This window comes from Acanthopagrus latus, chromosome 18, assembly GCF_904848185.1.
Source record: "Acanthopagrus latus isolate v.2019 chromosome 18, fAcaLat1.1, whole genome shotgun sequence".
NCBI lineage: Eukaryota > Metazoa > Chordata > Actinopteri > Spariformes > Sparidae > Acanthopagrus > Acanthopagrus latus.
The window spans coordinates 8777989-8792148 of record NC_051056.1 but is presented as its reverse complement, the minus strand read 5'-3'; the positions used below and the strand labels follow the sequence as shown (position 1 = coordinate 8792148).

Genomic DNA, 14160 nt, shown 5'->3' with positions numbered 1-14160 from the left:
AATAGGGTAAAGTAAATACATATTCAATAACTTACAGTTAATTACATTCAACTCCAAATTACATAAATGACAGGCTATTAATTGGCCTATATCTATCACATTTAAATTATGATAATAATCAATTAATTCTACTAATGAATGGTAAATAACACATTCTCATATTCTGAAAAGTTGTATCTGTGCTGCTATCTCTCAAGTCTCTAGTTTGTCCTTTTCCAGCTCCAACTTCTCTTGTTCTGCCTGGAGTTTAGCAGTGTCAGTCTCCACACCAGCAATCTCTTTTTGAAACGATGATTCACTGCACCTCAGCAAATTCCTTCCATCTTCACTTTTGGCTTCAGGACAATGACCTTTCTGGGGATTCCTCTTGTGTCATGATTTAGGTAACTGGGCCTGATGTGGGGCTGTCCTCTTTTTAAAATATATTTATTTCAAACATATTTATTATTTTACCTTAATTTTACCAATAATATTCCCATTGAGATTTAGAATCTCATTTACAAAGGAGCCCTGGCCAGGACAGCACCACAAAAAGTTCCACATGAAGGGAAAAAACAATTGACTTTAGACAATCAGCAAATGTTATCAAGCCAATGAATTTACCAGTGTCCACTAACAAGACATGCACATTCAGTGCTCAGATAGCCCTTAATCCTGTTCTTATAATCTTCCATGCTATTCTAATAATTTAGTTCAAGGTGTTTTTGTAACTCACACCAGGATAAAGATGTGCAAGCTTTAAAAACAATTTCACCTAAAACAATGAGGGTTCATAAAATGGAATGATGGAGGCCCTTTCCAGGGAGATCTGCTTATGTATTTGTCTAATACCAGGAAAAAATAGTTCTCATTCGCAGCAACAGGCAACAAAGTTGTAGCTTTTTCCTTACCTTCATCCACCTACAATTTTTGGTACTAATATTCCATGAGCATTGAAGGTGAAATAACACTAGTACCAGTTTTGAGTTGGATGGTGCACACAGTGGTTTGAGGAAAAATAATACAGTGCACATATGTGTGTATTGTGAGTAATGTTCGATTGATTGTGGGGGCCAGTGTGAGTACAGGTGAAACTATTAAAGGTGATACAAAACAAAGACAGGAAAACACACAAAGACAAAAAGTAGAAAACAAAAAATATGAAACCTAAATATTCAAACAGGAAATACTAACCAAACACCCAAAACACATGACACATCTAGAATATTCCTATTAAAAAGAAAGGGAACCAGGAAAGTAAAAAGCAAATGTCCCTTAAGATGGCTGAAGCTGTTTTGCCCTTATGTTGCAGTAAAAACGTTTGAAAGCATTATATCCATTGGAATGTCATCATAAAATAGAGTGAAAAATATAGAGCAAAAAAACTTCTCTAGTACACTACAGGTATAGAATGCAACCAGTGTTGATTCAGTGTGAGTGATGAAGTCAGAAGGTCATCACAACTGGAAAGGTTGCGGTGTAGTTTGCAGCGTGCACACTCCTAAAACAAGAATAAAAAACAAGATTTCAGATGAAATTTTTTTCATAGATATTTTGCACACATATGATGATTTATCTTGCAGAAGTTAGCAGCTGAAATTACAGTTCTTCTCAGAACAAGGCAGCATGTAAACATAATATCAAATTTAGAATTCTACTGACAGTGTCTTGGAAAGTTAATTTCAAATTGTCTCATCTTAAACAGCTATGTTAAGTTTTAGTTAGGGTTATGCACAAAAACAACTTAATCTGGTAAGGGTTCAGGGAAAATCATGGCCTGTGTCTAACAACTGACCTTATGTAGTACAATACAGTAACAACCAATATTTTAAGTTCATGGAATGAACCACAGTGAGTTGCGGCAGTGAACAGGATATTAACTGTTGACTCCCACAACTGTTCTGAATCCAAATGTCCACACTGTGAACTGGTGGACTGAGCCTTCTCTGATTTCTCTGAGTCATGGTATTGCGATGCGTTCACTGTCATCATGTAAAGTCTGCTACAAGGGAGCAAGTCTGTGAGGTGATATAAGCCACTGATAGACAGGCATAAAGACTTCAATGATAAAATGCATTTGATTACTTCTGGAACCTGTACTACTATATATGTATATATTGTGATGTGGTATCCCCAGTGAATTTGGGGAAATTAGATCAGTGACATCTAGTGAAGTCTGTGTCCCAAGCAGACTCCCTTGAAAACTGCAGAAAGTCTGTAGAGCAGCAGGAGAGGTCCAGAGGTCTCATTTATAACACACGGTTCTTAGAAATGGCTAGAATTTGTCCTGAGGTCTTGTTAAAAAGGTCCAGTGGTGTCACAAGTACAAATATTGAAACATAGACTTGAACCATGATCACTTGTTCAGCAGCCTTTTCACTAACGTCACCACTATCTTCTCCACATCCTGATATGAAAGTCAGGTATTAAACATGTAATGTCAAGCTAATATATTAGACATATAAACACATAGATGCCTTATTGGCCAGTGGAACATATGTCAGTGTCGTCACCTTATTGGACCAGGTGGGACTCGCCTGTAAACAAATACTTGTACACGGGGGAACAGAGGAAGGGAAACAAATAACAGAGACCAGGATTAACCTGTTAACATTGACGGTGATGATACTCTTGACAGGTGTGCTCTTAGGACCAGGAGGAGGATGGAAGATTGGCTCTTGATTTGTTGGTTTGGAATGGCGGGTGACATACAGATCAGCAGAATGTGAGGGATAGGAGTTAAACGTGCCCGCTTTCATTCCTCCAATCTAACACAAGATACATTCACAGAAAGTCTGTTAAAAAATGTACAGGTCAATGTCACAGGATATTTGAGTTACATTTCCCTCTGATGATGATGCAGAATGGCACATAGACTGATAATCACCTTTTTGCTTGGGGATGGGGGCTTGAAGGGAACTGGAGAGACCTTCTGTCCAGGTGCAAGGGGCTTGTGTGCTGGTGGGAGTGGCTTGTCACAGCGGTATGGATTGGCCTGAAAATAATCTCTGGGGTGAAGGTTGAGTTTGAAGGGTCCATCTCTTAACTTGGAGCGATGGATTGTTGCCGCCTTCTGTACCATAGAAACATGCACACACATTGAAAAAATATACAACTAATCTTAAACAGTGAAACATTCAAAAATGTTCCCTTTGTTTGTTTAACTAATCTTAAAAAACAAAGAGAAACACATTTCTTGGCTAATTAAACAGAGGCAAAATAGTAAAGCTTCAGACTGCTTCCCAAGCCAAACAGTTGGCTTGTTCACACCCTGACATGATCAACTAACTGCTTTTGTGTGCTGCCCCATCTGAATTTTACGTAGAAACTTGGCTGTGCTTCCAGATCCTAGCAAGTTCAATATTTAGGTGAGTATCATGTTGTTATAACCATCAGCAATATGGCCAAAAATTAACAATAACACAAGACCCAAAGGTTACCTTCAGTGCTTCTCTGGCTCTGTCGTATGGGTCTGAAGCATACAGCTCAACTTTGGACAGTGTAACATTGGGATAGCTGCAGGAGAAAACACAGTATTTCCTTCAGCTGCATTTATTATCAGAAATTACCCATAGTGTCCTTTGTTACAGAATATATTTCAATGATAAAAATATCCATACATGTTTAATTATTAAAGGTGCTATTTGTAAGAAAATAATTTTGTGTCTCATTCCGGTTCAGCTGCCATCCCAGCAAGTCTTTTTGACAAGTTTGGAAACCCAGAATGTCATTTTTTGACGAGTTGGGACTGAGCACTTTAAAAAGCGGTGTGAGAGAACACTTCCATTGTCCCTGGGACTTTGGTACTTACATTCCCAAAAAATGCATTGAGACTGGATTCATGGGCTCACTAGATATCAAAAAGTGTCCCAAAACAGGGGTTAGATAATCAAACAAATGCAACATCTTCAAATGTTTGATTATTGCAAGTTGTAAAATGCATACAACCCCTGTAGTTGCAGCTGTTCCAGAAGAATAGGAGAAACACAGGGTTAAAATATGACTTGTTAAGCACTCATGAACTACATTAGAAAGAGTTCTTGCCATAAACCTGTAACCACTGCCTTTCTTGGGGTTTGAGGTGACAATGTTGCGTCCAGGTGAGCGATGGGCTTTCCGGGCGACTGCTAGTGGACTCATTGCTTCGATTGGTCCCGACAGAGTCCCATAGTAGTTACCTGAGCCACAGCTGGTGGCAGAGATTGATGATAGTGAGAAAGGGCCATAAACATAAGAAATTAGTAAATATCAGTGTACTCATGATTTTAAAACTGTTGGCTGTTCATATTTGGCATCAACATGCATCCTGAGTGATTCTGATCAAAAGTGGACAGCTGCACATCCATCAGTTCACACCTGGCATGAATATGTGTCTCAACTGATGTGTTTAGATCTCATGTCATGACAGGGTCACTTTTTGTCGGGTTGCATGTTTTTGTCACCTTGTTCATTTTGATTGTGATTTATCATTATTTTTTCTTCTTCTTCTTATTATTATTTTTTTTTAATCGCATGCTGTGTTATTTTGTTTTTAGAGTTTGATTTGCATGTAGTTCCTCTTCACGCACTGACCCTGAATGTTACACGGACTCGCCGGCAGACTAATTAGTGTAACGAGCCACAGGTGGTGGCAAGCACAGGTAACCCTTTTTATTTGGAGAGAGACAGATTGTGACTGACGGAGAGGCGAATAGGCCAAGACGGCGGACGCCGGGAACCGTCCAGCAACCAGCATGCGATGTGTTTTATCAAGGACGCCGGGACATCAGGGGAGACTTTGGGCTGGGTTTAATCTTGTTATCTCTTCTTTTATTTGTTTTATTATAATGTTGTATACACCGTTGATTGGACTCATGATTTTTTAACTTCACTCAACCCTGATTTTAATTAAGAACTTATGTGTTTGTTTGCCTTTAGGAGTCCTAGGCTCTTAAACCTAGGTGGCGTTTTCGGCAACACCTTTTTATTAAATTAATTAATTTGAGCCCTTATCAAACCATGCCATAGTAACATCTAATAAGAGCTGAATTAATAGTTAAGGCTGTGATGTAACACAATTGTAAAAAGTGAATTAAGTTTCTCTTAAGTCACAGAATGGGTTGATTTTGAATTTGCAGTTTTGCAGTTCACAATGTTCATACATGTTCTCCTAACTCGACAAGTCTTAAAATCAGGTGATTTGTTAAGGGAGTCTGGTGATATTGTGCTTACTAGTTCAATAGCTGCTCCAGTGGAAGCAAATAGTGTGTTTACAAATATCTGCTACTGACATTGGCAGGTTAACAGAAACCAAACATGTAATTTACATCACAGTGAAGCACATCTAGATCACAGTGTAATCCATTCTTCCTATTGTTGTGGCTTCCTTTCCTTATTTTACAAAGGATGTCAGGTGACTTGGCGGTCCATCAATGTGGCTCAAGACATCTCTCTATAAAAGCAAGGAATCTCTGTCTGTGTATGAGTGCCTCAAATATCTCTGCAGATCAGGATCAGACTGATCTGAGAGTTTCAACATGGCTGCTGTTTGGTTCAAGGGTGTGCAACGTCACATTTGTTTGGACTACAATGATACCGTTAATAAATTATTTTTATAAATGCTTTAGGAATTCCGCTAGCATTGTCAACAATAGCCGCCCACGACATACCTTAAGAAACAAGCGGATTTAGACCTGCAGCTGCGCGAGCTGGACCGGGATTTTGCCGGTGGTTCGGTCCCGTTCTGTGCATCTAAACTGACTGTTGTGGACTAATGAGACTAAACCAGTCTGGACCGAGTCTGTTCCGGTCTGAGGAGAACCGGATACGCAAGGACAACAAAGTGGAATCGGAATCTGTGGATGTTCGTGTGTAGCTAGCTGGTAGCCGACCCACACGGCCCACCTCTCGAGACGACCCACCGACACGTCCAAAACTGGACTTAGGGTAAATAATGTCCGCCATGCTTTTTTGTCAACATTGCTGTCATGTTTGCTTTGTGTCTGGTGCAGGAAGAAATGGTAAAAACGGGCTTTTGTTACGAAAGTGTCTGCAAGCAGCAAGCTTGGTTGCTGAGGAACAGGGGAAGTTGTGTGAGGGATGCCGGCGGTGATGCAGACAGCAACAGAGATGGCGAGTTTTGAGAGCTGAGAGATTTGTGACATATAGCGTGTTTGGAGTGTATAGGTATTATGTTATATAGTGTTTAGTGTGTAGTGTAGTTGTTTTTTTGTGTTGTGAGTAAAAATGAGCTGAGGAGCCCTGAGCCTGAGGCATTGCCTGCATTTAAATGTAAATAGTTATAACTTTGTAAATCTCAAAACTGTATTCACTAATTTAGCAAGCAATTATTTATATCTGCATTATAACTAATGCAATTGGTTCATTAAACATATTTCTGGTTTTCACAGTAAAAATTAACTTTAAGTTAACTTTTTCCTACTTTGATTTAATGTTTTTTTGTGATTTTAGGTCCATAGTATTAATATAGTATGTCAAAATAAAAAAAAAATAAATAAAAACTGTACAGTCACACAAGTGAGGCTGTACTGAAAATAATGACACCAAACAAGGCAAGGTAAATAGTTTTTAGGGTGAGATATAATGTTATAATCAAAAGTAGTCAAAAACAGGCAATTATATCCCTGACGTCCCACCACAGCTTCATTTGGCCATCCATGAAAAAGCTACTTAACCTCCCACTTTTCTATAGGAATACATGCTCCCTACGGGCAATGCACTATCATGTGCAAACACACTGTCATACAACATGGTCACATGTGTTCCAGAACCCCCCTGAATGTGGTCTGAGTGATCATAAGTAATTATGGTTCTGAATCCCCTCATTCACTGTACTGAAATTCAATAAATAGCTTTCAGTCACATCTATTTTTCATCTGTAATTTGATTCTTGTAAGGTTTAGAAGGTTACTGTTAGGGCAGCGGCTTTCAGTCTTTGGGTACACTGAAATGGTCAGTTTCTGACTGAATGAATCAACTAGTTATGCATGTGGCTGTTAGGGCAGCGGCTTTCAGTCTTTGGGTACACTGAAATGGTCAGTTTCTGACTGAATGAATCAACTAGTTATGCATGTGGCTATGTAGGTGTCTGTGTATGTTCTCTCACGGCTTCTTGACCCCATTACAGGGGAGGAAGGCCTTGCCCAAGTTCTTCTTGGCCTGCTGTATGCGGTTCTGGTGGGTCAGTTTCAGCGGGTCACTCAGCGCCTCATGTTCAAATATCCGTTTGAAGGTCTTGTCAAAATAGCCACTCTGCAGAGCACATTGTTGTTTAGCAACTCCCACTTGCATCTGCCTGCTACGATAGGCTGACTCATTAAATGGACCTGGATAGGGAAGGAGGACATGACATTAAAAAATAACCTGCAAAAAATGTTATAATCTCAAAAGAGTGGTAAATCCGTTTCACTAAAATATGAAACTAACTTTGCTAGCATGTAGGTAAATAATAGTTAACCTTGTCAATGTGTGTGTCAAAAAGTCAGTTCACCTATAATGATAAAAATCATACTGACTGTGCTTTCTTCACAAGTTATTATGGCCACAAATCTGTGTACTCCTGGCTGCACTGAACAACGAATGTGGTTAATGCTGTTAGTTAGACCTGAAGAAGCCTCCATGCTGAGAGATGAAATGCCTTCAAGAAACTGAAACAAGTCCAGTTGCCCACAATATTGCTAGATTTCTTACCTATCAAATAATCAGGCAAAATATTTTATACTTACGGTTGGAGGGTGCTGTGTACTTGTCACCTACAGAGATATAGCTCATCTCTTTAAAGACACCCAGACGCTCCATGTCACTCTTGCTATCACCCGGTCGCATCGTAAGGCACTGGAAATATACAAACACACACAGAGTAAATTCGTAATAAAAATATATTTGTTGGCACGCAGGTGGTTAAGTGGTAAGAGCGCATGCCGACACTGGTTCGCATCCCAGCCAGAGGTCCTTTGCTGCATGTCACATAACCCTCTCTCTCCCATATTTCCTATCCGTCTACTGCTTAATAAAGGTGTCTATGTCTTAAAAAAAAATAATGTTATTTGCTGATGGTCAGAGTTGCGAGAAGCCTCCCTGATACTCCCCCAGACACAGCTCCAGTCAAAATCAAGGTTCAAATCAGGGCAGGCGTACCGCTGTGTCCTGAACATTAGTAGAAGTCAGTAAGAAGTGACATGATATTGACACATAATCTGACAATAAGGATTATGCCATCCATGGCCCCAAGTGAGGACGACAGCACCATCACAGTTTTGTATTTGAACACTGGATGGACATCTTGAGCTGAACATTGTTTTCATTTAATATTGCCAAATAAACTGAAAGCAAAGTTATATTTTTTATTTTGTTTTGCTGATACAAAAAATGATCTGATGCATGAATCAAAGCATGACTCTGATCTGAACAGTGACTTTTGGGATCCATCGCACCCCTAATGGGAACAGCAAGGTGGTGGAGGGGTAGTGGTATAAAAAGTAAAGTATTATAAAGGATTAGCTAATTGGACCTTTTCGGGTGAAAGATGGACCGTAAATCTACTCCCAAATGTATTGCCAGATTCTGTAAGATACTTTCTTCAAGTGGTGGTACAGAAGGAATTTCTGCAGCATTCAAGAAGTCCATGATCTTTATGCAGGACAATGCTCCATCACATGCATCCACTGCTTGGTTATTAAATGACCAAATGATGACTTTATCCTTCCTTACCTGACTCAAATCCCAATAACAAGTGGGCCCTGCTCAAATGTGAAATTGACAGTGAGGGGAGACAGCATACCTTTTTGAAAAACATTTGGGAAGCTGTGATTACAGCTTCAGTGAAACTTAATCATTAACAGATCAAGAAACTGACAGACCCCATGAATGGAAGGCTTATGGCAGCTATGGAAAAGAAAGGTGGCTATACTGGTATTGTTAGATAGTATTTTTAGAAGGGCAAAGATGTTATTTGCCATTGTTAGTCCCTTGTTTGTAACACTACTGCTAAATTGAGTAAAAGCAATTGAGTTGGGAATATATATCTATATATATATATATATATATATATATATATATACAGTGTGTGTGTATATATATATATATATATATATATATATATATATATATATATATATATATATATATATATATATATATATATATATATATATATATATTTGTAATTCAGGTGCCTAATAATTGTGCACACAACTCTCTTTTCCTTTTTAAACATTCAGGATTACATTAAAATGTATCTTGAGGAATACAATTAGCCTAATAATTGCACACACAGTGTATAACAGATGAGGTGCTGCATACTGTGTGAACAGATTGCTGTGAAATCTCTCATTAGTAATGACCAAATTCAGCTATCAAGAATACTTATGCTGTTCCATAATACTGAGGTAAATGTAATAATTTCGTGTAGTGAGTGCAAGGAGGCAGGAGGAGAGGATACTGTCAGAGCGACATAAAGACAGAGGTAGAGTTTTCGTTTTATGTATGTGTGCGCTGGGGAGTTCCAATATGTGTTCTTGTCTGTTCTTGTGAAACGTCATCTCATGTGGCCCAAGGACTGTCCCAATACACAAGTTTGCATCTCTAAGAATAGTTTGAATTCCCAGAAGTGTTCTTGGCATGCTCATTTTACTGATGATTCATCGATTGGTCATTTATGTGAAGTTGCCAGTGCAAATATCCCAGAACTCTTATCAGCATTCAAGTGGCCAAAAACATTGCATGTATATCATGTGGAACACATACTACTTCGTCACAAAAAACATTCATAAAGTTCTTATGACTAATTCTGCTAGGAAAGGAAATCAGCATTGCCATATACTATGGAGATGACAATAGACCCAACAATACAGAGGCGATGAAGACTGCCATCAAAGTAACCTAGGCTTCCATAACACCTAAGCAGTGCCACAGGCTGATCGCCTCCATGCCATGTCAAATCAATGCAGTCATTTATACAAAAAGAGCCCTGACCAAGTTTTGAGTGCATGAATATGCATTCTTTTCGGAAGTTCAATTTATATATTATAAATCCTTTTTTTTTTTTTTGTTATGTAATATTCTAATAATACTTCAATATTCTTTCAACCATGAAGGTATCTGTTTGCAGCTTTTTTGACAGTCCATTTTCAACTAATCCAAGATGGCTTTTAAAGTGTTTATTGAAGTGTAGAGGGATAATTTTCTCATAACATAAAAGAAGAAAAGAACAACTGAAATCAGAAAAATAACTAGTAATTAAGGCTGTCAGACAAATGTAATTGGGTAAAAAACACATTTGCTTCAAAAATTTGCATACATTTACATACATTAAATTTGTACCTAAATACAGTACTTAAGTAAATGTACTAAGTTATGGTCCACCTTTATTCGTCATAATCAACGCAGGAGTAGGAGTAGTAATGATAATACATTTTATTTGTAAGTGTGGCATACAGAGCCATCAGTGGTACGTCATTATTTACATTTAACAGGATTTCCATTTAGCACAGCTCATGGTCAGAGTGTGGTGGAAATGGTCTGTGTATTTTATGGTGAGAAAAAGGTTGGTTTATTGTTTGAAAAATGTAGTGTTATCTAGCAGTATGCAGTGTCTAACTACAACCAACAGAGGGCGCATTCGCTACACTGTGTTCAAGAACAAGGGAAGCCTAAATACTTCAGAAAATGAGAACACACACTTGAGTGTGAAGTTACTGTGTGTGTCGCGAACTGTGATGATAAAATACATATTTTTGCTCTTTGCAGAACAAAATAAAGGACTTTCAAATTAAATGTGTAGTGGAGGGCAGCTTCACTCTGCAATACGCTATATAAGCGCCTTTAATAATGTACTTTATTATAGGAGTAGTGATGTATTAACTTATCAGTTATTAAGGGTGTACTGTGTTTGTTCATGTGTCTTTTACCTAGTTGTAATTAATATTATTTACTGTAACCCTGAAAGGAGACTGTTGTTTTATTAATTATATTTAACATTAATTTGTGATTGTGATATTATTGTGATAATGAGCTTGATGAGCTGATCTTTGAGCACTGTTAATGGCCTCTGGTGGTGATATTACATAACACATACATTTTTTTTCCAGGAAAGAGTGCTGTGAAATTACTGCTGGTGACTAAGGGAATTGTAGATCTAGTGTTAGGCATTCTGTGAGGAAGGTTAGCCATAATATTTAATCTTGTCTAGATATTTTTCGGGTAAAATTGATGTGAAACTGTTGAAACTGAGTGTTACAGCCAGTTTCACCCAAGTCAGCTGCGACCAAGAGGCTTGATTGCAGGGCAGAACTAAGTCTGCATGAGGTAAATCTAGCACATAAGGACTAGTCACTACAGCATCAGCTGCAGCGTCGGGCCGAAGACTGAGGCAGTCTCTCTGCGGGAGTCTGTCGAGGAAGTCAATGTCACATGGGTAAGGTAGTAATTTTATTGTGTGTGTTCTAAGCTCCCAGTGTTTTTAACTTGCAACATGTTGGGTTTTAGTGTGTAGTTTTATCTGCGTGTTTTATTGCATGTATTGTACACTGGATGTGTGTTTATTTATTTACTTATTTTTTATTTCTTTTATTTTGAAAACCGCATCCCTGTTGTGACACCCCTCAGCACAATCACCGCACCTGAAAGAGTGAGATGGGCGGGACTTTAAAAAGCATCCAGAGAAAGCAGGAATGGATAGACTGGACACATGGAGCGGAAGAAGCAGGAAGCAGCGATTTAATAGAGGGAGAGCACCGACCACAGGAAGGTCCCAAGAAGAAGCGGGCAGAGTGACACTCTGCCCTTCTATATGAGTAGTGGCCTTAACACACAATAACTGTATGTGTGTGTAAAAGTGCAGTGAGTGCTGTCTTGCCCTCCGCTCGAGGCCAGTGCCAGCAGAGGATGACGGTGCTGAACGGCGGAGTCAGGAAACTACAGACCTAACAAAGGATGTGTTGGCGCTCTTTCCCCAGTGACAGAGCCACCCCCACCGGCATGCCGTATGTGTGCTGCCACCTTCCTCCTGCAGATAAGACTCCAAACTGTTTTATCAGACTTCTTGGTCCCTTAGTTTAACCTCATTTTAGCCTTTTAGCACCCTGTTACCAGCCCCCAGGTCTAGCCTCCTTCAACATCCCCCCAGAGAAGCTGCGTTCACCTTAATTCATCTACTTCTTCTCCATATTTGACCTCACACTCTCCCCCTGTCAACCGAGACCCACCGAGCCGGGAACCTACTCAATCTTGTCTTCACAAGGTCTTGTAGTACCTCGGCAGTCTCCGTTACCCCGCTCGCTGTGTCTGACCAGCACAGTCACTTTCTTTCTCCCCTTGAAATTCACCACCTCCCTCGCCCCCCAAGACCTCACATGGTCACCACCCAACACAATCTGAACTCTCTCTCCCTCTGCTCTCATTACCATCTACAGACCAATTATTTGACAAATGTCTACTGAGGAAGCCTCCTCCACTCTGCTATCCTCCCTCTCTTCCTCTTTAGACACTCTCTGTCCACTCACCTCCCGACCGGCACAAGCCCCTGCCCCCCCGGCTGTCTGAATCTCTGCAAACCAATAGATTGGTGCTACGAGCAGCAGAGAGAAAATGGAGAAAATCACATCATCCTGATGACCTTGTCCACTACCACCCTATCAGCAGCCAAATCTGCCTTCTACCTGTAAAAGATCAACTCCTCTGCATCCAACAACTCACTGCGTATGACTTTGCACTTTACCAAGAAGGTAAAAGACATCAGCTCCTCATTTACTCCTATGCCCATCCAGAAAGCACCTTCCCCGACCATCACCTCAGTTGGCCTTACCTGCTCCAGCCCTCTCTCCTCTGAAGATGTTCACACACTAGTGATGTCTAACCATGCCACCACCTGTTCGCCTCCCTTCTCCAAGACATCTCTCACAACATCCTGCCATTCCTCACCACTCTGATCAACTCCTCCCTCACTTCAGGCATTATTCCAACTCCTTTCAAGACAGTCACAGTAAAGCCACTCTTAAGGAAACCCACTCTTGACTTAGCTGACATCCGAAACTACAGACCTGTGTCTCTTCTTTCATTCCGCTCTAAAACCAGAGGTGGGAGTAAGTCACATATGTGCAAGTCACAAGCAAGTCTCAGGTCTTAACCTTCAAGTCTCAAGCAAGTTCCAAGTTACTGTGATCAAAATCAAGCAAGTCAGATCCAGTCAAGTCATTGCTATTACTCAAGCAAGTCAAGCCGAATCATGGCTAAGGTGAAACAAGTCACAAGAAGTTTGTATGAATGTATTCATACAAAGGAGGCTGGTCCAGCAGCGGGGCCACTGTATTTCACCGCTCGCAGATCAGCTGTTGCCCAGTTGCGCAAATGCATTGCCTTGCCTTGTTTTAGGTGTTTTATTTAGCTTTTTAATGCTGGATTTGAAAATACACCTGTTGGATGCTTACTGTCATCCTATAGTCCCTGTCCTTTACAGGACTCATTTTGGTGTCACAGACACAGTCAAAGATATCTTATTATTCTACATTCAGATTTACTGACATAGATATTTGTACCATTTGGATAGCACCTTACATAGCTACAGTTAGCTGGATGATCAAATGCATTTGGTGCTTTAGACAACCTCAAGTACATTTCAGTGTTATACAGTTGCCATATTTTCCTGAAATTCAGACCCATTAATTTATGTTTTCTTTTGTGGACAATATCGGTTATTTACATATTCACATACCTGAGGGGGGTCAGTAACAATAATAATTAATAATAATAAAAAAAATAATGATAAACTGGTTAGGAGATATGTGACACATGACACAAATCATTAATACACAGGTAGACTGACATGCAAGCATACACACAAATTTAGATCTGAACATACCTTTGGTTGATGTGCAGCAGTTACGGACTAACTAGAAGCTGTCCTATCGGACTATACAACTCTGTACATTCAGTGTCTGTGTATACAGGTTGGTTACCTTGGAGAAGGGGAAGTAATTAAATCATGTCAAGCTAGAAGGGTCCTTCCAGGATGTCAGGTAGTGTTGCCTTCAAATTAAAAGCAGAACATGGATGTAGTACAAACCAAAGAAGAAATGATCAAAATGTCAAAGCTCATCATCATGACCCTGAAGTTGATGTTCGATCAAAGGTCAGGGGATCACCAAAGTTATTATGTTATCTGGGACCGTGAATGTAAGAACAAAC

The 14160-nt window shown here is 39.7% G+C and overlaps 1 protein-coding gene across 2 annotated transcripts; it reads right to left on the bottom strand.

Annotated features, from left to right (window-relative positions):
* Nucleotides 1-58: 58 nt before the first annotated feature.
* c18h4orf47 (chromosome 18 C4orf47 homolog) lies at nucleotides 59-13901 on the bottom strand. Of its 2 annotated transcripts, XM_037077356.1 has the most exons (8): nucleotides 13835-13901; nucleotides 7704-7812; nucleotides 7085-7304; nucleotides 4031-4168; nucleotides 3420-3495; nucleotides 2867-3052; nucleotides 2584-2747; nucleotides 59-1480 (listed from the first exon to the last, which is right to left on the bottom strand). In XM_037077356.1, the coding sequence occupies exons 2-8, from the start codon at nucleotides 7801-7803 to the stop codon at nucleotides 1426-1428; spliced, it is 939 nt and encodes a 312-aa protein (XP_036933251.1). In that variant the 5' UTR covers nucleotides 7804-7812; nucleotides 13835-13901; the 3' UTR covers nucleotides 59-1425. The 2 variants fall into 2 exon arrangements, with proteins under 2 accessions (XP_036933251.1, XP_036933252.1); XM_037077357.1 differs by lacking the exon at nucleotides 4031-4168.
* Nucleotides 13902-14160: the final 259 nt, after the last annotated feature.

Bases quoted from the DNA above. Each gene is read 5' to 3' on its own strand.
- c18h4orf47 (XM_037077356.1), bottom strand. From the start codon at position 7,803: ATGCGACCGGGTGATAGCAAGAGTGACATGGAGCGTCTGGGTGTCTTT. The intron at 3,496-4,030 runs GTTTATGGCAAG...TTTCTCCTGCAG, and splicing joins AAGAAAGGCAGTGGTTACAG to CTATCCCAATGTTACACTGT. The intron at 2,748-2,866 runs GTGATTATCAGT...ATCTTGTGTTAG, and splicing joins CCCCATCCCCAAGCAAAAAG to ATTGGAGGAATGAAAGCGGG.